Below are 25,968 nucleotides of genomic sequence, written 5' to 3' on the forward strand. Positions count from 1 at the left end.
CGCCGCGTGGCCACGCGGCTGCACTGGGCCGGCCGGGGCCTGGGAGGCTCCCGCGGCTGGGCAGGGACCTGGACCGCCTTGGACTGTGCAGGCGGTTCTCTGGGCATCCGGGGACGGGCTTGGACGCGAGGGCCACGCTGGTCAAGAAAATACGACACCGTTCGCATTTTCCCCACATCAAGGGAAAGACAAAGATCCAGGTCCGCTTAGGCTAAGCAATGTTCCATGTTCTTTGCACCCAAAATAAAAATTTCGACATCATTATCTTTTTTCAAAGGCAGCGAACTTCGTGTGTAAGGGTCTGGTTTCGAGCCTGGCTTTGAATTCTAGCTGTACTCCTACTAGCCGGTTGATCCTGGGCGAGTGACTTAAACTCTCTGTGACTTAGTTTCCTCATCTATAAAATGGGGACCCATTAAAGGATTCTACCTTGAGGTTATGCAGAGACAAAGTGAGTTAACTTGGAGTCTGTAAAACGTTTAGGACAATGCCTAGTAAAAAATACAATCTGTGCAATTCTTAAGTGATTGTGATTTGTTCATTGGTTATGTGTCAGACGCAAGGCTAACTTCTTGACATGGGTTTTTTTAATATATATTTTTTTTCTTTTTAAGATTTTATTTCTTTATTTGACAGACAGAGATCACAAGTAGGCCAAGAGGCAGACAGAGAGAGAGGGGATAGCAGGCTCCCAGCTAAGCAGAGAGCCCCATGTGGGGCTCAATCCCAGGACCCTGGGATCATGACCTGAGCTGAAGGCAGAGGCTTTAACCCACTGAGTCACCCAGGCGCCCCTGACAGGGGTTTTCTTATTCTCACACAATCCCAACTGTTCACCAACAAATATTTGTTGAGCACTCAAGCTTGTAACACAACAAATGTCAGACAATATGCCAGTCCTCAAAAGTCTTATGCTACTAAGAAAGCAAGACACTAAATCACCAAACAGAAAGGAAGAGTAAAATAATTTCAGATGTTTGTAAGTAATAATTTTGGAATAAACAGGGTCATTTGAGAGAAAAGGGCGAGGAGGGGTCACTTCAGATGATCAGGGAAGGCTGCTAGATGGAAATGACAATGGAGCTGAGATCCATGATGAGAACCACAGAAAAGCAATTTTATTGTCCTCAATAAAGAGAGAAAACAAAGGTGCAGGAAATTAAATGTATTGCCCAAGGAGTCCCAATTAGTAATAACAAACAGGGCTTCAAACCTGGGTCTGTTTGACTCCTACACCCTCATTCTCTAGCATTACTCTAGAGGCAAAGAGATTTTTAGCTATTTTGAGGATTATGGCCATACTCTTAGAATCCTTCCTGCCTCCATGCCGTGGTTAAGAAAGACTTTTCTCTAATTTGACTTTGTTTTGACTCCTTACTAGTTCTTGAAGAAGCTCAGAGATGCAAAAGGTAACCTCACTATCTGCATCAATAGTGTTAAGTACCAAAATGTCTTTCAGGAAACTTCCATCCTGCTCACAAACACTAATATATCATACACACCCTCCTCTCAAAACTTTTCCTCTGATGCTTTCTTTCATCTTCAGACTTTTTTTTACTCTCAACGCTCCGTGAGGTTTCTGGGCAGGGAGTAACCATCCCAGTTTACAGATAAACTGAAGAACGAATCCATGAGTTACCAGTTCTGCCTGAATGGCATTGATCAAGTCACTTAAACTAGCTCGTTTACAATTTCCTTCATTTTCCGTAAAAACAACAGGAAGGACACTGAAATGATTATCATGAAAGTTCTCAGGAATAATTCAAGGAAATGGCCTTTATTGGGTAAAACCTTCACAAGAAAAGAAAATTTTGGAGCATGTTAAAACCTTTTCCTCCCTTTATTCAGTGTTTTCCTTGTAGCTTTTAGATATGAATTAGCAGAGAGCTCAGTTTCTCTTGCTTACGTCCCTCCATTGTAATTTATTATTTCAAAGCACTAAATTGGACACAGGCAGAAGAGTTGCTGTGGAAGAATCTCCTTTAGTGACAGCTAGGTAATTTAGAAGGTGAACTGAATGTAAAATGGCCACTTAAACAGCACAAAAATAAAACTTCATCCTAATTTCATAAATGTGAAGATCATAATTTGGACAGGGAAAAACTGAAAGTTACTCCTACTCTCTGATAAAAGAGTTTGCCCATTAAATAAATAGGAGTAAGATGAACGGAGACTATATTTAAGAAAATACCTCTTAAGAAAACTGTGAAAGCACCCTTTCACAAGTATCAAATTGCATTTCACTTCGTAATTGCTTCCAAGGGCTGAGGTAGTCTGCCTAGGCAGACTACTGGTTTTCTACAGAAAACACTAAAAACTGCATTCCATTAAAAATTGTCTGTAATTCAGGCTTTTCATTAACTTTCCATTTAGTAGAATTGATTTGACTTTATTTATGGCGTTTAACCTGTTGCGATCAGGCACAGTTCTGGACTTGAAAGAATGCCAAGCAAGGTCAAACAAAATGTGTCTGATCTGGATTATTTTGTGACCAAAAAAACTTTTTTAAAAAGGCAATAAAAAATCCACAATTACTTTGTTTCCTTTTTTATTTTTTAGTTACTTCGGTCTGTGGTCCTGCAATACTCAACTAGAATTAAAAAAACTCCTCTGAAGAGAAGCATATTCCTTTGGTACTTTGGGAAAGAAAGGAAAAAAACAAAAGAAAAAAAAAACAAGACTAGACACAGGGTTGTTTTTCATCTGTTCTAGTTCCCACTTGGAAAATAATACCCACACACAGGCACAATGAAGATTTACTCAGCAGTAATAAATACCTAAGCAGACAGATGATGTGTGTGTTTCATCTGCCTTCTGGAAAATGAAAAGCAAGCACAAAGGGCACTTTAGCTACATGTTTGATCTTGCCCTCTGCAACAGGAGTCTACAAGGATGTCTACAGGGATGTGTCAGCTTCCCCTGAAATTTCCCCCCACTTCCTGCAAATTGCCTAATGAAATTGCCTCACCCTGCAGGCAGGGACAAAACAAAATAAGACAAACCTCTTTTGGCCATTTCTACTTATTCGTCTGCAAAATTAATCTGTTTCTCGGCAAATTTCAGGAGTGAACTTTTAGGTCGTATTCAGCTAGCACATCCTAAATATGTCTCGATTTAGGTAAGTTTCATTTTTCTCATTGGCAACAGGAAATAGCGAGCAGTTGACAGTTTCAGAAACGACCATCGTGCTGAGCTTTAAAAAAAAAAAAAAAAAAAAAATTACTTCAGGACGCCTGGGCAGCTCAGTCCTTAAGCGTCTGCCTTAAGCTCAGGTCCTGATTGCAGGGTCCAGGGGAGGCTCCCTGCTCAGCGGGAAGCCTCCTTCTCCTTCTCCCACTCCCCCTGCTGTGTTCCCTCTCCTGCTGCGTCTCTCTCTGTCAAACAAATACATAAAATCTTAAAAAAAAAATTACTTTAGCTAAAAGACGATAAAGCACCAACCCTGCCCCCACCCAGAAAAAAAAAAAAAAACCCCAAACCCTCAAAGCCCCCAATCCCCCATCATCTATTCACCTAACACACAGTCACAGGTTTCACAGGGCTTTCCCCACCCAGTCCCTGGAAAGTTTGCATGCACTTAACAACGGGCTCTGGGCCAGGGGTTTTAAAAATGACGTTTTCTAACTGAAATCACGAGCATCCCCTAACAGTAGCCGAGTCTGAGCACACATTTCATTTTGTGCCCGCTGGGTCGCCACCTCGAGACAAACCCCGCCGGCAGGAAGGACCTCGCGGGAGGGCCCGCTGGCGGTTATTTTTCTCTCCACTCGCCACTAGGTTGCACTAGATTAAAGATGCTGTGGAAATTATGCGTCATTTAATTAAAAAAATAAATAAATAGAGCTATCACGTGACGCCAGGGAGCGGGAGAGAGGGAAGCGCGCGCACGAGCGAGAGCGCCAAAACAATCGGGTTTTTCTTCGAAATCCCGTTTAAATCGCCTTCCCTCAAAAGACTGAAAGAGCTGAGTTGTATCAAATCCCGGTTGGCAGGTTTTCCCTCCCGGCTTCCCCTCCCAAGCCCCCTCATTCTTCGCTTTCAGGTTCTTTTCCACGCCACCACGATAAGCCAGGGGGAAGGCCTTCTTAAACTCGGGGTTTTCGCCAAAAAAGCCGGAATCTCCCCCGGGGAAGGTCCCTATTTAGGGGTTTATCGGGAGGGGACTGAGCCTGACGAGGCTGCAGGGCCGCGAGGCCCCGCCCCCCCCGGGGTTCCCAGCACGCCCCGCGCGGGGAGGACGCGGCGGCCGGGGCGGGGTGGAGGAAGGGGCGGAGCGAGGGGGGGGAGAGAAGGGCGTCGGTTTTGCGACAGGGGCGGTGCGGTGCGGAAGCGGAAGTGGAGGGTGCGCTTGGCGGCGGCGGCGGGAGCTGCGGAGTCGGGAATCAAAACAAAGGGCCTGGGGGGGCGGGGGGAAGGCGGCGGGGCCGGAATGTGAGCGGAGGTGGAGCCGGCGGCCGAGGTGAGTTGGCTGGCAGCTATGGGGACTAGTTCCAGACGGGCTCACTGCTCTGGGGCCACCAGCTGGAGGCGGGACAGCCCCCCCTTCCCCTGCCCTTTGCTGGCGGGGGTGGGGGAGGTTGGCTACTCCGAGGGGGAAGATTGAGATTCACCTGTCAGGCCCCCACCATAGTTTCGGGTTGTCTCCCTTTCAGGCCCGTTCGCGACTGTCACTGCTGCGCCGCTGCTGCCCTTTTTGGGGTGTTTGGCTTCCCGTCCGCACCTGTCCCCGTGCACCCTGGGGGGCTTCCAGGTGTGGAGAGCAACCTTTCCCGAGGAGTGTGCACACTTAGAAGGTTAAAAGAGGAAGAAAGGGGCGGTGTTTTTCAACCTGCTTGAGCGTTTTTGCATTCTCTTCTGTAGTTCAGCGCTCCCTAGGGTGTAGTCTCTGGGCTTGACAGATAGTGTTGAGTTGCCTTAGGGCATGAGCCACTCCCACTAACAATTGTAACGCTACACCGTGATACACATTTTCGTTTCCCAAACACCTTTCTGGTATTTCCCAGAGCTTTCTAATTACATTTGTATCTTTTGGACTTTCCCACTTCTCTGAGCGCTAAGTATGCTGTTTTGCATACAGGGAAATCAAAACCTAAACGGTCTTCCGAGATACTTATTGTAACTCTTCACTCGTTCAGCAGTTGTTGATATGCACCAGGCACTGGTAGGTGCAGGAAACACAGCAATGAATGAGAAGACATGATGTCGGTGTTATGGAGTTATATTCAAGTAGGGGAGACATATAATAAAGCAAATAATTTTAGATAGAAGGGCTATGAAAAAAAAAAAACAAAGTAATATGACTGGGTGGTGTGGGGTTCCAGGACTAACTTGGGTAGAGAAGGCCACTTCTAGATTTTAGACTTTGATTGTCTCATTAAACCCCAACAACAGCCCTATGAGAATGCTACAGTTATTATCAGGCCCATTTTACACATAGGATCTGAGGTTCAGAGAGGTTGTGAATTCTCCAACGTGACACATACAGGAAGCAGCAAAATTGGGGATTAATACACAGACTGACATCAGAGTCTGTGCTTTCAAGCACTCTCTGAATTGTTCAGAGAATCCCACTCAAATCAATAGAAAACTTGCTTTGGCTATCTAAGGTACTTAGTGGCATTCCCAGGAACGCTTAGGAAGTTTTCTGGGTTCGGGCCACTAACAAGCTAGTACATTTGTACTTTCTGTTGATTGTGTTGAGCAATACTGAAGGCATCTTGTGGTGGAAAGCGGACAAGCCTGGCTCTGCCCCCTTTCTAATTATCTGATCTTGGCAAGTTACAAAACTTAATTAAACTTTTGTTTACTCCTCTGTAAAATCTGTGACTTATTTCTCCCTTGACTATCTCACGGATTTACTGTGGGGAAAAAAATTAGGTAAATGAATCTTATTGTCTGGTTATTGTCATCATTGTATCTCTTGGGCCAAGCACAGGCCTGTTAATATAGTAGATAGTAAATAAATAATTACTGATTGAGGAAATAATGTTAAATAAAAAAGCTTTGTAATTGGTATTGTGCATTACCTACTAGCTCACTTTCAGGATTGGCCTTGAAGAGATTTGAGAGAGCACGTGGAAGTTGTGTATTGTGAATATCACAGATTTCTGTGGTCTGGGAAGGAGCTTGTTGGGGGACTCCAAGACCTATGTTTAGTAGGAATAACAACAGTCATAATTTGTTGTCATTGTGGCAGTTAACTCCATCTCTGCTTCCACACTAACTCCTAACTGTATATAGTAGGTGAAGAGTTGATGTAATCATTCCTTAATTTAACAAATAATTACTTAGTATATGCTATGTTAGAAGCGCTGTGCTTGGCACAAGATCTACATTGGGGAAGACAAAAACAGATAGTGGGTCCTTTTTCTGATTTTCCCCCCTCAGCCATGCTGTGGAGGGGGAGAAATTAGCCACACTCTGCAGAGGAAGAAACTGAAACTTAATGAAGTCTTTGTAACTTCCACATAAGGGCCAAATAGTAAATATTTTAGGCTTTGTGGGACATGCAGTTTCTCTTGCAAATACTGGACTAAGTAGCTGTAGTGCGTAAATAACCACAGACCGTATTAAACAAATATCTCTATTTATAGACACCAAAAGTTGAATTTCATATAATTTATTGTCACAAAATATTATTTTGATTCCCCGCCCCAAAATTAAAAGTATACAATGCCTTCTTAGTTTGAGGTCATTTAAATACAAGCAGTGGGCTGGTTTTGGCTGGCAGGATATAGTTTGCCTGCTCCGGCTTTATGTGATCAGTTCAGTATTTTAGATAGAGTACTCCTCTCTCCCTTCACCGTACTATGTAGATGTTACAATCTCTTGAGAAGAGCCTCTTGGAGAGAGAGAGCTAAAAGAAATGGTTTTCTTTATGTCTGGGTGAAATTTCTGATACATGGATAACCTTAAAATGGCCACTGTAGATAAGAATAGGTGGTGGTTCTATATGATGGCGAGGACTTGGAAATGAGGTTCAGTTGTCCTTACCGTTGGCAAGCTGCCTCCATGCCCACTGGCTGTTATCGATTTGATCTGCTTTTATTGTACTGTTTAAGACTTGAAAGAACGTGGTCACACTGGAGTAGATACAGCACAGCTGTGACTTGAGATTTCTTGGTTAGATTCTTGGTGGTATATCAGACTGCCCTTTTGTAATAAGTACGTGAAGAAATTGGTTTGCTTGTTCTGTAGCAGAATCAAATTCACAGAGTCTACAGAGTTCACTTAATTTGTACCTTCCACAGTCATATCAACGACTCAGCGGGATAGGTTGTTAGTAAGTCAATTTCAGAATCTTTCGTAATTGGCAATGAAGACACATAATTGTTTTGTTTTGTTTTTCCTAAAATTACATGCTCTTTGTTAACTTTTTCACCCTCACCAGTAGGGTCTTCAGGGAGAGATGGTCGCTCAGGGCTGGAGGAGGTTGGCACTTGGCTGAACTGATCTCTTGTTGGGAGCCATTGTACCATAAATATAGTTGTACCATAAGTACAGTTGTAGTCTCACTTTTTAAAAAAATTTATTTGAGAGAGAGTGGGAACACACACACAAGTTAGGGGGAGAGGGAGAAGCAAGCTCCCCACTGAGCAGGGAGCCCGACTCAGGGCTCTCGATCCCAGGACCCAAAAATTGTGACCTGAAGGCAGACACTTAACTGACTGAGCCACCCAGGTGCCCCTGCAGTCTCACCTTTTTTTTTTTTTAAGATTTTATTTATTCATTTGAGAGAGAGCACAAGCAAGGGGAGAGGCAGACTCCTTGCTGATCTGGGAGCCTGACATGGGGCTCGATCCCAGGACCTGGGATTATGACCTGAGCCAAAGGCAGACGCTTAATCATCTGAATCACCCAGGAGCCCCAAATCTCACAGTTTAATAGTGAAACTTGTACTGAGGCAAATTAAATAACACTAAGACTTCATTCTTAACAGGGTGGAAGAATGAAAGAAAAGAAAGATGAAAGAATGTTGAACCACTTTGTATGGCTGTATGATGGAAGGAAGCGGAACTGAGGACTCCTGCAGTAGAACACCTGGATGGCTGCAACAAAATAATGATGCTAAGCCATGGCTTTGGAAATTCTCTAATTGCTTTTCTCGTCCTGAGCAGACATTGCCACTTAGTCCCCAAACGGTAACTATACGCAAGACAGAGGACGTAGCAAATTCCTTATGCAAATAGATGTGTGGTCCATTTGGTCTGGGGCATTCTCTCTCCCTGGAGTCTGTGCTGAGTTTCACCTTATATCATGCTTATTCCTGCTCATAGCACATGATTATAATTCCTGACTCAAGGAGAGCGTAAGTTTTTTTTTTTTTTTTTTTAATTCTTGTACTCCTAGTGTAAGGAACTGTAGGTGCTTTAAATATTTAACGTTAACATTTGGGGAAGATTTGTTTCTTATGGAAGTCACAGAATGCAAAGATAAAATCCAAATTGTAGAGTCAAATCAGAGGAGAGTATAAAATAGATTTTATTTCATTCTAGCCTTCTGAGGTTTGAGTCTTAAAATCAAGGAAAGATTGATAGGACCCTATTGGCAGTCTTTTTCTGTTCCAGATTTCTCTTGAATATTTAAATGTGTCTGTAACTTCCTTTCCCTTTTCCTAGTGATTTTGACTTTTTCTGATTTCATTCCATGCACCGTATTACCACATTTCACTGCTATGACTTTTTTTTTTCTTTTTTGATACTGTATTTGGGTTTTACATGAGTCTTTACTATGAATTTACAAAAGGGTATTAGTGACTATTTAAAAACTGAACTAAATTCCCTGTCTTCTCCAGGTTTTCATTATATAGTTATCTCTTTTGCATGGTGTCAGTAATTGAGGTCATTTACATTAGGGACACTTGGCAACAGGGTTGGCAGCTCAGACAGGGCTTCCTGGGATGGAGGATCTGACCCTTATAGAGTCACACAGTGCTGGTTTGCACTCAACTTTACAGATCCAGAAACCTGATTTTATTCGTGGCACCCAGAATTGAGTAGATTCAGGGGAACCAACTCATAATAACCCTGACCATAAGAGCCAGATCCTCCCCACCCCCCCCTTTTTTTTAAGAGCCAGATCTCTATAAATCAGAATGCCAGTAGTTTCTAGCCTAAACTGTAATTACCAAGAGGGCAGAACACACTGCTTGTTGGCAGTCAGTCAGTTGCTGTCTCCTCCCTTTTAGGAAATGTCGAGTGAAAAATCCAGATTTCTCCCAAATGAGTGTACTCTCCCAGATGAGTGTAGAAGCACAGCCAAAGTGGTGAAATCCTAGCAGTCAGATGGCCCTTTCTGTGCTCTGAGGGAAGAGCATGTCTCTCTCACGATATCGGGACTTCCTCTTTCTCTTAATAGTTCCTGCAGTCAGCCAATCGGGGCTATTGATTAGTTAGATCCCCTTTCAGTAGCCAGGTACTCTGCTGAGTGCTTTATGTACCCTCTCATTTTATCCTTCCAACAACTATAGGAAGTTCATCCTGTTGTCCCCAACTGAAGGCTGACAAAACTGAAATGTAGAGAGGTTATGTAACCTACCTAAGTTCCTAAAACAGTGAGTATCACATTCAAAGCCAGGTCTCTGACATAGGAGCCATGCTGTAACCTTGTAAATATACTGGCCTCCTGTGTCTACGTTAGAGGCATATGACAAACGATTTCTCTGGAATCTTATTTCTGAATAGTTTTCTGACTACTCTGATTCTTGTCTCTGGCTGCAAAGTAATTGTTGGCATTATGGCTTTAGGTCATGGTATCCTAGAGTTTGCTTAATGTCAACAGCACCTGTAAAACAACTCCATGGATGGGCCACTGGGGCAGATGGCTGATCTCATCCTTAATGTCTGGAATCATCTGGAGGACTTCCCTAAACCCTTTATGGTCTGGCTGCAAGAACTATTAAGTCTTTTCCTCAGAGTGCTTGGCTTGTAAGCCACCTTTATTGAATGCTGTTTGTGACTGTGTTATTTTCATACCACCTGTTTTGTCTTTAGAAGACCCTGTGAGGCAAGGGGAAGTTATCAAAGGGAAGTCCCTGAGGCACAGATGGTTAACCTGCCTTGCTGGACATGTAAGCAGAACCCTCCCCCAGTCTCCTGAAATTGAGGAAGGACACGGTCTTGATTTTAGCTGTCTGTTTCGGTGTTCACCTCCTGCAGGCCTCTCTGAAGAATGCCCCTGGTTTCAGCTGCCGTTCCATATCGCTTGGTTATGGTTGAGTTATGTAAACAGGATTGAACGCTATTTCCATTTTTGGATTGCAGTAGGATGTGAGTAACCAAAAGTCACTGGCCTCCTAACATTGACTGGCGTTCTGATCTTCTCTTCCCAGAAAGATTACATGGAGAACAAGAAAGTTGCTGTGGAATTAAAGGATGTGCCATCTCCCCTTCATGCTGGCTCTAAGCTTTTTCCAGCAGTCCCACTTCCAGATATCCATTCTCTTCAGCAACCTAAAATACAGCTTTCACCTGTCCCCAAAGTAAGCTGCTGTGCTCATTGCCCTAATGAACCCTCCACGTCGCCAATGCATTTTGGTGGTGGCGGTGGTGGCGGTAGTGGAGGTACCGGTAGCTTGATTCACCCCGGCGCACTGTTAGACTCGCAGAGCACCAGGACCATCACGTGTCAGGTAGGGTCAGGGTTCGCTTTCCAGTCTGCGTCTTCACTCCAGAATGCCTCAGCTAGGAACAGTGTGGCCGGCATTGCAAGTGACTTTCCCAGCATGTGTCTAGAAAGTAATCTGTCTTCCTGCAAACACCTGCCCTGTTGCGGGAAGCTTCATTTCCAATCATGTCACGGTAACGTGCACAAGCTGCATCAGTTCCCGGCTCTCCAGGGCTGCACCTCTGCTGGCTACTTCCCCTGTTCCGATTTCACAAGTGGGGCTCCAGGGCATTTGGAAGAGCACATTTCACAGTCGGAGCTTACGCCTCACTTGTGCACCAATTCTTTGCACCTAAATGTGGTACCTCCGGTTTGTTTAAAGGGCTCACTTTACTGCGAAGACTGTCTGAACAAGGTGTGTATCTTTTTATTTGTTCTCTGGGTGCAGCTGACCTTTGAGGAATGACTTTGTGAATGTAGCTAGGTGTTGCTTGAGCAATCTTGATTGTGCACGGGGGTGAAGATTCTCCTGTGAGGTAGCTCTCGCCCCATCAGCGTGGCTTCTCTCACCTCTAAAAGAAGCGTAGGGTGAAATGGGAAGGGCCCTTCCAAAAAAGTGCAGAGTCATTATGTAGTTCATGCTTTTACAGGCTTTTGCTGTAATCAGTTTCCTACGTGATGCAAACCGAGTTCGGCAAGGCTTCGTGTGCTCTTTGGACCTTAAAGGCTAGAGCACGATTGCGATTCCTCATACCACTGACCTCATGCATGGACCCACTCAGGCGACGCAGGTCATGCCGTGTCGTTCCTCTATAACAGTTTGAGGGACTTGGAACTTGGCCTCGATCACACGGCTGTTAAAGTAGACATCTCTGACCTTCCCATAAAGTGTATTTGGGCTCACCTTTGGAGGATACACATGCCCTAGAACGATCACCTGACTATCTTCCCAGATCATTTCAAGTCACTTTTTGAAGTGAGCTTATGAATTGATAGCTGGTAGTTCTGGGAATGCTCTGAAGTATTGAAAATACCTTCCATCAGAGGTTAACAGGCGGAAAGAAGAAACAGACTGTATTTTCAGTTGTTGTTTATCACTCTAGGTTCTGCAATGATGTATCTGAAACCTCCTCCTTTTCTTAAAAAAATTTTTAAAACAGCCGGCAAGAAATAGTATAATTGATGCTGCTAAAGTCTGGCCAAATATACCACCTCCAAATACTCAAACTGCACCTGTTACTATTCCTCTGTGTAATGGCTGTGGAACCAAAGGAACAGGGAAGGAGACCACGTTGTTATTGGCGACCAGTCTAGGCAAAGCTGCTTCGAAATTTGGTAAATGACAGTATGGTATAAAATGTGCATATTTAAGTAGTTCTCAGTATCTGATACTAACCCTGCATTTAATCGCCTTGAAAAGATTCCTTGTGGTTCTGAAGCTACTGGGTATATAAGTCTCCATTTCTACCTCTTGGTAAAAAAAATCTCTATCCTTATAGACCAGCAAGCCATTTGCTTTTCATGTTGAGCTACGGCTACTTGAAACCAGAAGAAAAATAGGGAGCATAGTATTAGGAGAAGTCAGTGCTAGAGGGGACTCCTTGTCAACTTAGGCTCATAATCCTGCTGTTAGTTGTACACTCCGTAGAAATACTTAATATTTAGAAAGATTTAGTAATGGTTGATGAAAAACTCATTGGAAAAAACCCCTAAATATCATTTCCCCAAAAAAGTAGTTAATGTGGTATTTTATCTTTTGAAAACATTTTTTTAAAATATTAAATCAGATGTTAATGCAGGTTAAAAATTTTTTTTTTTAAAATCAAGGATGGTAACAAGTTCACCCTTTGTCACCTCTTCATGGGTCTTCCGTACTGAGCAGGTAGACAAGCATGGGCAGATCATGACAATCAGGTCCCAGAGTTGCAGTGTCCATCTGCCTCCACGTTAGTGTTCAGAGACACATTACGCCCAGCATGAGAACGGCTCATGCTTTGCAGTGGATTTATTGTGGGCTCGAAGTAACTTGGCCTTTAGATTTGTTCTCTCCTGAAAAAATAGGAATAATCGCTTAGAAATACTATTGGAACTTGCGGTTGTGCTATTAGGTCAACCGGTGAGGTCGGTGTCCTTAAGCTTAACATCAATCAGTAACTTCATTTTTCTGCCGCTAAGAATGATAGGTAGCTGCCTATTTATTTTAGTTTGCCATTGTTTTTCACTATGTATGATTGAAAGTGTTAACATTTCCTAAGGGTCACCAGAAGTTGCACTAGCCGGACAGGTGCTGGAAAATTTGCCCCCCATTGGAGTTTTTTGGGATATTGAAAACTGTTCAGTTCCCTCTGGCCGCTCAGCTACTGCTGTTGTACAGAGAATCCGTGAGAAGTTTTTTAAGGGCCACAGAGAAGCAGAATTCATCTGTGTGTGCGACATTAGTAAAGAAAACAAAGAAGTTATTCAAGAGCTGAATAATTGCCAGGTAAAAAAATAATAATTTCAATCTATTATGATAGAAGAATAAGCACATGCGGGTTTTTTTTTTTTAAAGAATTTTAATTTAAAGTTTAATATACATTTGTGCTGAGTTTGCAAATAAAGGAAATTATCAAAAGATCATATCTAACATACTAGAAATCATTTAATCATAACTGATCTTCCAGTAATCTATTTGTATGTGACCAGTGCTCTGCTAATATGATGGTTACATAAATTTATATCCTTTCTTTTGACTTCCATGACTGCTCTGTGGAAAGGGCTCATAGGATTTATTATTTGAAATACACAAATCCAACTGAAGCACCAAGGTGTTAAGCAACTTTTTAAAAATCATATGGCCAATAAACGGATGAGCTAGGATTTAAATCCAGATTGTCTGTTAAGCTGGACCTAGAATCCAGTTCTTTTGACTCTCAGACAAGTAATTCTGTTGATACGCCATTTTGCCTAAAATTTTATATTTGTGCTCCTTAAAAAAAACCAATAAACCCTACTGTGTATTGCACGTAGTTGAAGCAGCTCTCAAAACCTTTCCTTGCTCTGGAGACTTTTCAGTGAGTCTGGTGGCTTTAACAGAAATAAACACATTTGAGCCCTGTCAGGGACAGATGTCTCTCCTCTCTCACTACCTGACCCCAGATCCTGAAAGGCACAGACGATGTATAGTGGAGACAAATGACATCCAGTACAGCACTAAATCTTACCTTCCTCATACACCTATCTCTGCTACTTCCCTAGCTGTTGGCAAAAGCTGGTAGGGAGAGCTAATTTACTCACTTCAAATTTCACTTCTTTTCCTGCCTGTTTTCTCAAAGGCGGATGGACGAAGTGCAAAAGCAGAAGATTAGAGGGGTGAGCAGGGATGATAATGGGTCAAGTTCCTTTGCATGGAGAGACAAATTTGAAATTGAGATCCACTTAGAATTTTTTCCATTCGTAAGTAGCAGCAATAACAAGAGTGTCTTTCCTCAGGGACCATCTATTAAGCTGCAGGCAGAGTGTGTCGTGGTTTTCTGACCTCAGCTCTTGCTCTTTAAATTAATGCAGGTAACTGTTGCCCACATCAATGCTACCGCAAAGAACGCGGCTGACGATAAGCTCCGCCAGAGTCTCCGAAGGTTCGCAAACACGCACACTGCTCCAGCCACTGTGGTTCTTGTGTCGAGTAAGTGTGGAAGGTCTGCCAGTTTCAGCTAAACTCACGGATCAGAATTGTTACAGAAGCCAGAACATGTTAAAGTAAAATATGCCCGCAGAGAGGCTGACCTACACTGGACATATTTATGCTTATGTCTGAGATCTGTTTAGAGAAGAAATGAAGTCTGTGTGGGTTTTGTGTATTTTTTCCTTAGGATGTGAATAAGAATTCTTGTGAGGCCAGTTAAAGAAAATGTAACTTTTTTTTTTAATCCTTTTATTACCCTGGGCCCAGCAAATTTTTTTTTAATTTGTTTATTTGACAGAGATCACAAGTAAGCAGAGAGGCAGACAGAGAGAGAGGGGGAAGCAGGCTCCCCGCTGAGCAGAGAGCCCGATGCAGGGCTCGATCCCAGGACCCTGGGATCATGACCTGAGCCGAAGGCAGAGTCTTTAACCCACTGAGCCACCCAGGTGCCCCCCCCCCAGCAAATTTTTAAAAAATCTAAGAAGAAGCATTTCCAAAATTGATGTTCCCCAAAATGTTAGTATTTGCTTTCTTTTACTGCGGGAAGTAACATGTGTCTTGGAATCCGTAGAAGTATGTGGTGAAATTGTCCTGTGGTCTTAATTCTTCCAACAGGAAATGTGTTCCTGTTCCAAGAAGTGGTGGGAGGTGGGGAGCAACTCTGAATTCTATAGTCCAGCCATTTTTTTTTTCTCAGTGGGTGTCAGGAAAGTTGTGTGTCTTTGTCCAGTCCTCCTAATGTTTGGGGACGGGGGCGGGCTGTACCTTTTCTTGCAGCTGATGTCAATTTTGCATTGGAACTCAGTGACCTGAGACACAGGCATGGTTTCCACATAATTTTGGTCCATAAAAACCAGGCCTCAGAAGCGCTGCTGCATCACGCAAATGAGCTGATCAGATTTGAAGAGTTCATTTCCGACCTGCCCCCTAGGTTACCACTAAAAATGCCAGTAAGTGGGTTTGTGTTCCTTTTTGTTGTATTCTGACGTTACATTATGGAAGGTGAAGACCGCCCCCCACCCCATAATGGGCCACCAAGTGAGGCTGCTCTTTGTAGGAGGCTGGCCAGAGTTTTGAAATAAGGCTTTGAAATAGTTCTTCTCTTACAAACATACAGAGAATTGATATGTATGGATTTTGCTTTTATTTGGTTGCACAGTATCACAAGGAATTGACATGTAGGTTAACCTTACCAACAGCCACTTTTCAGTTTCTCCAAAGCTAGCAGTGTTTTGTGTCCATTGAATGAAAGTAATGGAAACATTGATTACTCCTTTTGCTTCCAGGCATGGGTAAAGAATATGGTGATGGTTTGCACACATTGAAGATTGGAGTCAAATAAACAGAGAAATTATACACTTTTTTTTTAAGATTTATTTATTTGAGAGGGAGAGGCGTGGGTGCGAGTGAGCAGGGGGAGGGGCAGAGGGAAGGAGAATCTCAAGCAGATTCTGTGCTCGGTGTGGAGCCCCACATGGGACTCGATCCCATGACCCCAAGATCATGACCTGAGCTGAAACCAAGAGTCAGAGGCTTGATTGACTGAGCCACCCAGGTGCCCCTAATTGACCCTTTTTAGGCATCGGGAGGCCTGTTTTCTACAGTTGCATTCCCCACCATGCACACATACTTGCACAATTTGTAGTGGTTATTGCTACACCTGTAGCTTGTAGAGCCACGTGCTAGGGGAATGTGGGCATATTTCCAGCAGGGTGAGCATGTCTTAAAGTCTTGATTTGGATGAGCGTGTTTACTGCAGTGTTGAACTATTTTTAAGCTATTTGGAGAATATATCAGTGACTCCAAAGAGAGCAGCATTCCCTTTTCTAATCTCCAAGGCCTTTAAGTCAGTTGTAGTGTTTTAGATAACAGATTGCCCACTTTTGAGCTCCTTATTCTTGATGGTTAAAAAAGAAAAAAAAGACGTGATCAATTAGAACTTTAAATCTTGCCATTCTCATCCACAAGAGCGATCGTTTAAGGTACACCTCTCTCTTTCTGTGTTTTTCAGTCTAAATAAGTTCACCTTCTCCCCTCTACATCATTGTGACCTCCCCTCCAAGGCTAAGGCTGTTAGCTTAAGCCTGGAGATCACTCCTTGTTCTAATTGTGTGATTGAACGTGTGCCCCTCCGTTAACCTGTTGTAACACTTCTCCTCTGTATCAGCAGTGCCACACTCTGCTCTATGTTTATAACCTACCAGCAAATAAAGATGGCAAGAGCGTCAGCAGCAGGCTCAGGCGCCTGTCTGATAATTGTGGTGGGAGAGTGCTGAGTATCACGGGCCGCAGTGCGATTCTCCGCTTCATAAACCAAGATAGTGCGGAACGGGCACAGAAGCGAATGGAAAATGAAGATGTCTTTGGTAATAGGATCATTGTGTCATTTACTCCAAAAACTAGAGAACTCTGTGAGACAAAGGGTTCCAGTGCAATTGCCGATAAAGCGAAGTCTCCCAAAAAACTTAAGAATCCAAAATTGTGCCTCATCAAAGATACAAGTGAACAATCTTCCAGTGCCAAAGCCACGCCTGGAAAAGGGTCACAGGCAAATTCTGGATCTGCTACAAAAAACACAAATGTTAAAAGTTTACAGGTAACTTCGATACCTCTTGCTTTCTGAAGTTTATGGTAGGTTTGGTTTGTGTCTGTGTTTGATATGCCCGCTTGCTTTTGGCGTATCCTTTTGAAATTTTCATTTTTGACCATCCTCAGAGCTCCGTGTTTCCCCGACAGGCATTAACACGCCGTGGGTACTTACGTTTTCACCTCCACCGCACTTGTCTCTTTTAAGGAGCTGTGCCGCCTGGAGTCGAGGACTGGAACTAGAAGCAGTGACTCCCAGCAGGGTCACCCGAGGCTGGCCGCACCTCCTCACAGAAGCTCGAGTGCCGCAGCACCCGCACCTAAGAACTCGGGGACTCCAGAATCTGCTTACAAAACCAATCCGAAGTAGGTTCGCTCACTCTTCCTCGAAGATGCTTGTCTAAAGTGAAGGAAATCCAGTGACCCTTCCCCTGCAACTTTTCCCTCCATTAGAAAAGAGAACCTCTGTGCCCGAAGTGTCACCAGTTCTCCTGTGGAGAAGAGAGAGAAAGAGGAGACCCCGTTCCAAGTGAGTTACCCATCGGCTTTCAGCAAGTTGATCACATCAAGGCAGATCAGTCCTCTGCTCGCCGCACAGTCTTGGTCTTCTCGGTGAGTCTGGCTGCTTAATCGTGGGGTAGTTGCTCGCAAGAGGAGGGATGACAAAATAACACCTGTTTGGAAGAATACAAGCGATATAAGAGTGCCTAAGGTAGAAGAGGAATCTTCCACCCCTCCTCCCCCAGCCCCCCTTTGCCTCGGGTAATCTTAGCTGGCGTTGGGGGCATTGCTGCTCACCTGCTCTCCCTCTTCCATGTGGGGATCTGGGTAAGCAGAGGTCAGAGAAACTTGTCTGGAAGTCCCTGGCCTGCATGGGATGCACATTAAAGACGTCCCTACCATTTCTTCCTGACTTCGTCATGTTGTCGAAGAAGCCCAGACTGGACACGCACTGGTTATTCTTAACACCTAGGGTAATTACCAGGAGCTGTTTGAGAAGTCTCTAAACCACTGTCATTACCTAAGTAACACTTACCTAAGCCCTCCACACTCACACTCAGTACTCCTCAGGGGCCTGGAGGACAGGAACCGTAAGGCACCGTTGTGTCCCGTGAACTCCTTCAAGCATTGTTTTTTCTGCTGAGTTGGTGAAGACTCCCTCCAGAAAGTGACTTTGGATCTGTAAAGTTACATTTTAAAATTCATGTAAAAGTTTTCCTGATACGGAGAAAGACTATAGCACATGAGCAAGAATATCTAGCGTCTTCAGAGCCAGGGAGAGGTTAAGTGCCTTACATTAGTCTCACAGGCTAATTAACCAAGAACAAATACCTGGAGTAGAAAATTAATTCATTAGGCCCACCTATATTTTGTCTGTAGTTTTAAATAATCCAGTGAAAGGGTATTTGATATTAAATCATGTACTGGTCGATAAGGGGCCAACAGGTGGTACTTCTGACAATAAATCTGTTTTTTTTTTTTTAAGATAAACATACGTTTGAAAACCAAATATTTAAAAACAAAACAAAACACCAAATATTCAGTTTGGTTGTTTTGTGGAAAGCTGTTCCTATGTATAGCTTCAAACAAATCCTAAATGATACAAATGAAATAAATAGAACCATGGTTTTTAAAAATAATTCAGTATGTATGTCTTAAGCAGGAGTATGTCTCCAAACCTTTTAAACAGAACGTCCCCACTTGCTTTCAACATTGCAAATCCGAGCACTGGTGCCGACAGCCCAGACCCATTTGCAAATGGTGCTGACATCCAGATCAGCAACATCGACTACAGATTATCCCGGAAGGAGCTGCAGCAGCTCATGCAGGAAGCATTTTCTAGGCATGGCAAGGTAACCTTTTCTCTCTTGTTCCTGCCTTTCTTTACCCTTTGCTAGCACTCCAAGTAGAGAGCATGTCTTTCAACACGCGTAACTATAGCCAGGCTATGAGGATTACTGAATGGGTTTGAACGCCGTCCTTTTTCATGTGGTCTGCTCATGGTGATACTATGTCTCCAGTTTTTAGGACATAGCCCCAGAGAGCAAGAGACCTAGTGAAGAAGCACTTGTGTTCATGGGCAGAGATTTAAGTGGCACTTTGGGAAATAACACGCTGTTGGATTTTATGTAGCTCTGACTGCTAGAATACAGGAATAGGATTCTGAAGTAACGTTGGCTGTTTTTGTTAACATCTTTCTGTATTGATGCGGTTTTTAGGTGCTGTTTGCTAGAAGTGCACCTTTTCCAGATTATTAAATGGCTATGCCCTAGGTGTTTGCAGGGTCCAGAGAAGACCCCCCAAGACTCCTCCCATGTATTGGCTCCTGAGCCTGCATGAGAGTAATGTGTGCGCCAGAACGTGCAGGCAGACCAGGCCGGTTTCATATCCCCGAAGGTCACCCAGTCCTAGTTCACTTAGGTTTTGCTTGGCAAAAGTGTAGAGTTCAGACAAATTCCCTCACAGAAGCATGGAAGTCTGCAAACATGTACCCTAATAATTCACCTTCAGTTTTAGGGATGACAGGATTCTGGGTAGACATAGCATTCCATTTTCCTTTTTACTGCTGTAGGTGAAGAGTGTTGAGCTCAGCCCCCATACAGATTATCAGCTCAAGGCTGTTGTTCAGATGGAGAACTTACAAGAAGCAATCAGTGCGGTGAATAGCCTCCACAGATACAAAATTGGCAGCAAGAAGATCCTGGTCTCACTTGCCACAGGAGCTGCTAATAAATCACTCTCTTTACTGAGGTAAAAACAAACCATTTATTTCAGGAAACAATATTTGGCCCAGAAACAATTTTAGAAATAAGAAAATAGATTTGATCATTTTCCCAACTAGACGATTACATATGCAGTAATGCTTATTCGTAATTGATAGAGCTTAGAGATAAGCTGGAAGTCAGCAAGAAGCTAGTTAGAATAATTCGACTCTTGTTCAAGTCATTACTCAAAGGTGAAGTACAGCTTAAACTTGGCAGGCAGTTAGGAGTAAAATAATACACCACATATCCAGAACAGGTTCTAAAAATAGTAGCCCTCTATGATAAAAGTTTATAAGCCTGCAAAGTGTGAAATACTACCTCCAAATCTTGGGAGAAGGTTGGTTTGTTTGTAAAGGGTAGGTCTACAAAGCTCCAAGCTCTCAACCTGCAGATAGATGCTTAATATCAAAGAGACACTCCGTAAGTCTGCATTATGATTATGTCAGTGGTAGGAACCTGGTGGTGATTTTATTCTTAATGCGCTTTGGTGATTCTTCAGCTCTCCCTGTTTTGGGGGGAAATGAGTAAAACAGAACTCACTTCTAAAAATCTGTTTGAATTCTTAAAGGTATTTTTCTGTGACATGTACTTCACCATTATTTTAAATTACAGTTTTTATCCCCTAGAATAAAAGTAATACTCATGGAAGAAACTTTGGAAAGGTCAGAAACATAAAAGAAGAGGGGGAAAAAACCATAATCCTGTGGCTCAAAGCCGATCATTCAACATTTTGCCTTTTGTTTTCCCTCTGTTTTTGGCTGCCTTTTTGTTTTTTAAGATCATAGTTGGGATGATACATTGTATTCAGTTGTGTATCCTCAACTATGGGAATTCCACCCCCACGTGGAGTTCATGAACTAGGTGAACGTGGCCGGAGACATTCGATCTGTTTCTGAGTTAACAAGGTGTTTGTGTCACAGAGTTGTCAGCGTTCTTCTGATACACAGGTGTGAGAAGCCCTATGCTTGTGTCTGACTTTATATATATTTTTTTTTCTAAGATTTTTTATTTATTTACTTGACAGACAGAGATCACAAGTAGGCAGAGAGGCAGGCAGAGAGCGAGGAGGAAGCAAGCTCCCTGCTGAGCAGAGAGCCCAATACGGGGCTTGATCCCAGGACCCTGGGATCATGACCTGAGCCGAAGACAGAGGCTTTAACCCACTGAGCCACCCAGGCGCCCCCTGACTTTATATTCTTTAATCACCTTGTCCCTAAAGTTATTTAAGTTTTTCCAGAAAATTAATTTTGACATAACAGAAACTGGTAAATTTATATTGTGCGGACCCTTGAATAACGTGGGGGTTGGGGTACCAACCCCCTCCCCATGCAGTCAAAACTCCACATACAACTTTTGGCTCCCCGCAGTCTTAACTACTAATTGCATACTGGCAAGTAGCCTTACTGGTAACATAAACAATGGATGAACACCTGTTTTGTATGTTATATGCGTTAGATACTGTATTTTTACAATAAAGTAAGCTAGAAGAAAACGTTACTAAAACCATAAGGAAGAGAACATACACTTACAGGACTGTATTGCCTTTATCAAAAAAAATCCACAAGAATGCCAACTTGTGAAGTTGTTCAAGGGTCAGCTGTAATTTGTGTTAATTATATGAACTCAGTTTTTTAAATACAACTTGGAAATCATCTGTTGATGTCGAATAACATCGCTAATAAAGTGAAATTTTGTTTTACAGTGCAGAAGCAATGTCTATTCTTCAGGATGCCCCTGCCTGCTGTCTGCCTCTCTTTAAATTTACAGATATCTATGAGAAGAAGTAAGTTAGGGTTTTTTTTTTTCTCTCATTGATCCAGTCTGTACTGATTGGCAGCTTCCAGAATTCTTATATTGATTGGTGACTGGCATAAAACTGTGGTAGCTGCTCTGCAGCAATGTCCAGCCTGGGGGAGGAAAAGACATAAAAGCAGTGGTATTCAAATTCAGATTTCAGTTTTAACATGCATCTTAAAAGCATCTTTTGTTTTTAGCAAATTTAGACTTCAGTACCTAACGCTGTACTTTTTTTTTTTTTTTCCCAATTTGACTGATGAGTTTTGTTCTTCATCGAATGAACATTTTTGAGCACCTTCTAGACTGTAAGCTCCTGGACAGCAAAGACTTAAGGACAGTCTCTTCAGTGCACAGGGCTTAGTAGGCACTTAGCAGGTATTAGTAGAATGAAAGTGTGGGGCTCTGTGGAGAGTGCAGAGCTGGGAGGACACAACCCTGGTCCCTGAGGACTTTATGACTGGAACAGAAGAGAAAACATTCACAAATCATTCTAGAACAAAGAAAACTGTCATAAAGGAAGTGCAGGGAGGAGAAAATGGTATGAGGATGAAAGGAACAAGGAGCTGGGACTGTTAGTCTCTGAACCGTGGGAGCCCTGACCTGTGGAGGAGTGAAGGGGGAGGCGTGGTGGCAGGAACCATGCTTCGGGAAGACTTCTCTGGTGACGGTTCCGTCGGAGGTGGAATGGACAGGGCAGGGAGGGAGACGGAGGGACAGTCCCACAGTCCCCAGTCCCCAGGCCTGGGCAGCTGCTGTTGGAATACCGAAGTTTGAGTTGTCGGTGAGTCAGGACTTGGTGACTAGTTTTACATAGAAGGAAAAGTAAACGGTAGAGGTCGTTTTGATGCTGAGGTTTTTTTTTTTTTTTTTTTTTTTTTTGCCCCAGATGGACTGGGAGGATGGTTATATGGTTGAACCAGAAATGGAGAAATAAAGAAAGCATGTTCAGGAGGTGCAGTGAATTTTTGTCCTTGGTTTTTGGACACTGAAGATAGAAAGATGTGGCAGTTATTTTCCTAAAGGGGACCGTGGGATAGGGGAGCAGATTGGGAGGGAGAGGCAACCCAGAGAAAGGCGGAACTGGATGAAATGCCACGAGGGACAGGAAGCGGGAGAGAACCCAGAGGTGGGAGTGACATCAGGACATTTGGGGGATGGCGCGAGGTTTGGGAGGGAGGAGGAGGCTGCTGGTGACTTGAGAGCCATCCCTACAGAGCCCTGTGGATAAAATCTGGGGGAAACAGGCTGACAGACTGGATGGTAAAATGGCAAAGCAGCTCCTGAGAGAGCAGCTGTTTCCATTAGAGGCATAACGAGGTTATAGGACTGAGCGAGAACACCAGGGGTGTTTGTGCGCAGAGGTAGACAGCTTGAGTGAGGGCGCGGGCGTGAGGCCGAGCTTGGTCTGAGCATCCGTGTAGGGCCCTGGGAAGAAACCAGTGGAGCTGCAGATGGTCAGCGTGCACTTAGTGTGTGCCAGGTTCTTTCCAGACATAACATTTAATCCTCCTATCAACCCTGTGAGGTGGGTATTATCTTCCCATTTTGCATTCGGAGAAGCTAAGGCTGGGATTGGTCTAGAAGGTTCTAGAACCAAGGTGACGGAGGCCACACAGGTTGGGTCAGGATGTGAACTCAAATCTTTCTGCCTTCTGAGCCTGTGCCTTTAAGGTCCAAGTGTGAGAGACCTGCGTCGGGGGATGATTGAGGAGTTGACCCTCTGGAAATGAGGTTGAGGCATAGATGAGGGGAAGGAGTAGCTGAAAATGAGTATACCTCTTCTGAGGGAGGAGAGCAGAGATGGTGAGAGGGGTAGGTAATCCAGAGGAATTTCCAGTTTGGGGGAGCCGAGTTAAGAGGTCATATCCTATAGCTTTCCATCTCAGGAAATTAGGTGAGGTCATTTGCAGAAACTTTAGGGTTCGAGGAATAAGCACCAAATGACATAGTGACTAATGGGCAGTGAGCCAGAGCTGACTTGAAGAATTGCCAAGCATTACTGGTTTGGTAGTGAATGAATTTATAGTAGAATTATTCCAGTTTGACGTTTGAAGAGACAGAGGAACCATTCTTGGCAGTAGCTCCTTATTGCATCAGATATATAGGCATTTCTGTATAACCAGCGAAAAACGTTCTAAGTCAGCATATCTCTCCTTTTCCTCGCTTTTAGGTTTGGACACAAGTTGAATGTGTCAGATTTATATAAATTAACAGACACGGTCACAATCCGTGAGCAAGGGAATGGCAGACTGGTGTGTCTCCTCCCCAGCAGTCAGGCCCGGCAGAGCCCCTTGGGGTCTTCCCAGTCGCACGACGGCTCCTCGACGAATTGCAGCCCAATTATATTTGAAGAGTTAGAATATCACGAGCCCGTCTGCAGACAGCATTGTTCCAATAAGGACTTCAGGTATAACACTCATTTCCCTTTAGAAATCGTTCTTGTGCATAAGATCATGGAATATCTGTTACAATTACCTTGCAAATGTTTTAGACCACTGAGCAATGTCAGCCAACTGTTGTGTTCTCTTTTCTGTAGTGAACATGAATTTGATCCAGACTCGTATAAGATTCCTTTTGTGATTCTCTCTTTGAAGACGTTTGCGCCCCAGGTTCACAGTCTTCTGCAGACACACGAGGGCACCGTGCCTTTGTTAAGGTGAACATGTCAAAGCCAAAGAGATATGATGCCTTGGTTCTCCTCTTTCTAGAAAGTCTGCCCTCTGCCCACCCCTCTTCCCAAGCGAGTATCATAGAATGCCTCATCCTAACATTTTTAGCGCCTTGCAGTCAAAGTATATCGGAAATGGGATAATACATTTGCTCGGTATTTCCACAAAAAAATTGGTGTGTGTGCTGATTTTTAGAAACATAAGCAACGAATAGGAACGTTTCTTCCCCACAGAGTTGAGATTAGTGTGAGCGCTGTTCTAGAAGTATGCACATGTGCTGCTAGAGTGCACACACCTCAAGCAGTAACTTGTAAAGCTTGAGAGAGAGGTGTTCTTCAGAAGGCCATGTAAGCATCCGGGGCTGGGTAGACTTACTATAGGGCCCAACATGGGCCCTAAAGCCCGTTTGCCTTAAAGTCACTGATACCTTAAAGCAGGTAAATAACTGGGCTTGGAACCCAGCTGGCTTATTTCTCACCCCCCTGTGCTGGAACACTGTTTGGGTATTTCTGGTATCCTCAGTGCCAAAGAGGTCAGTGCCACGGTGATGGCCTCCCTGTCCCTGGGACCTGAATTTTCACGTTCAAACCCAGATCCTGAGGATTTAAGGAGAAAGGATTTATGAGTGGATATATTAAAATAAAGATTTCTGTGTAGCAGGTGCTTTGCTCTTCCGTTAGTTTGATTAGCCTCCCTTGCCCCCACTTCAGCTTTCCAGATTGTTACGCGGCCGAGTTTGGCGAGCTGGAAGTAGTGCAGGAGAATCAAGCAGGCGTTCCCTTAGAACACCTCGTCACCTGTGTTCCGGGCGTAAACATTGCCACTGCGCAGAGTGGCATCAAAGTGGTCAGATGGATCCACAACAAGCCCCCGCCTCCAAACACAGGTAGGAGGCAGGCCCTGGGTTTTTCTGAGCCACCGACCACTGCGAGAGGAGGCCGTTGGCTTTTGTCTTGCATGGCAGCACTGTCTGCCAAGCGCGAAGCACCGTTAATGTCGGCTGTTGTAAAAACTGAAACTTCTCTAAAGTGCTGAAGGTCTGACAGAACCAGACGTCTTGCAAGTCCCAGCGTAAATTCTGTAAAAAAGTTTAAAAGCCACATTTCACCGTTACAAATACCTTTAGACCCACCCAATTTTGTGAAGCTTTTTGGCTCATCAGTTGACTGGCCTTTTAAAAATTGTTTCAAGGTATTTGAAAGAAATACTGCTAAATGCAGGTTTACCTTTGAAATTCGTTTTGGTCAACGTTTGTGACTTGGATAAATGTGAAAACAGATTTAGCTTTCCGTGTAAAGGACCAGGAAATGTAAACCTAGCTTTGGGTGAGTGTCTGAGTTTGGGCCTCCTCCCAGGCTGCAGGTGTTAATCCCACCACTTATGAACGGGGCTGAAAATTGTTGCCTTCCTAAGGATACTTCCTTCTTTTTGACCCCGACCACTTCCTCCTTTGCTCCTCCCCCGTGGGAAGAAAGGTAAGGATTACCAGGGAAGGAGAAGCATCTGATGAGCTGCTTACCACCTTCTCCTGCCTTTCCCCTCAGTCCTAGACCACTCAGGCTCCCATGCACTGCGCTCTTTCTCCTTCCTCTTTCGTCGTCAGTCTGCTAGTCTTGTAGAAACGTTTCCATCCGATTATACTTTCATAATTAAAACTTTTTCTTAATTACATGGACATTCAAGATAAATACAAGAATCTCTTTCTTAGTTGTATATCGGCGGGTTTTACGTTACTGCTTTCCATGGTTTCCTGCACAATGTTTTCGGCTTCCCTATAGGTTAATTAGATTTTTCTGAGCTACCTACTTGCTCCCCATCTGTAACTTTGTTTCTGTCGGAAAGTATGTTCCATGGGACCAAGTTCAAATGAATCTTTGAAATA

At 43.7% G+C, this 25,968-nt stretch overlaps 1 protein-coding gene across 7 annotated transcripts in view; it reads left to right on the forward strand.

Moving 5' to 3' along the window:
- Window positions 1-4,277: 4,277 nt before the first annotated feature.
- MARF1 (meiosis regulator and mRNA stability factor 1) overlaps window positions 4,278-25,968 on the forward strand; it is a 39,472-nt gene continuing 17,781 nt past the window's right edge. The window contains exons 1-16 of one of the 7 annotated variants that reach the window (XM_080830304.1): window positions 4,278-4,459; window positions 7,940-8,141; window positions 10,331-11,020; window positions 11,766-11,940; window positions 12,861-13,087; window positions 14,152-14,269; window positions 15,047-15,219; window positions 16,437-16,865; window positions 17,064-17,221; window positions 17,309-17,467; window positions 18,519-18,708; window positions 19,428-19,606; window positions 21,323-21,403; window positions 23,588-23,824; window positions 23,954-24,073; window positions 24,797-24,972. In XM_080830304.1, coding sequence (XP_080686430.1) covers window positions 7,998-8,141; window positions 10,331-11,020; window positions 11,766-11,940; window positions 12,861-13,087; window positions 14,152-14,269; window positions 15,047-15,219; window positions 16,437-16,865; window positions 17,064-17,221; window positions 17,309-17,467; window positions 18,519-18,708; window positions 19,428-19,606; window positions 21,323-21,403; window positions 23,588-23,824; window positions 23,954-24,073; window positions 24,797-24,972 — 3,256 coding nt within the window. In that variant the 5' untranslated portion in view covers window positions 4,278-4,459; window positions 7,940-7,997. Of the gene's footprint in view, window positions 4,460-7,939; window positions 8,142-10,330; window positions 11,021-11,765; window positions 11,941-12,860; window positions 13,088-14,151; window positions 14,270-15,046; window positions 15,220-16,436; window positions 16,866-17,063; window positions 17,222-17,308; window positions 17,468-18,518; window positions 18,709-19,427; window positions 19,607-21,322; window positions 21,404-23,587; window positions 23,825-23,953; window positions 24,074-24,796; window positions 24,973-25,968 lie in introns of those variants that run through there. The other 6 variants (XM_080830306.1, XM_080830305.1, XM_080830307.1 and 3 more) reach the window with 6 other exon arrangements.

This window comes from Martes martes (genome assembly GCF_963455335.1).
Source record: "Martes martes genome assembly, chromosome: 18".
In the NCBI taxonomy this organism is placed as follows: domain Eukaryota; kingdom Metazoa; phylum Chordata; class Mammalia; order Carnivora; family Mustelidae; genus Martes; species Martes martes.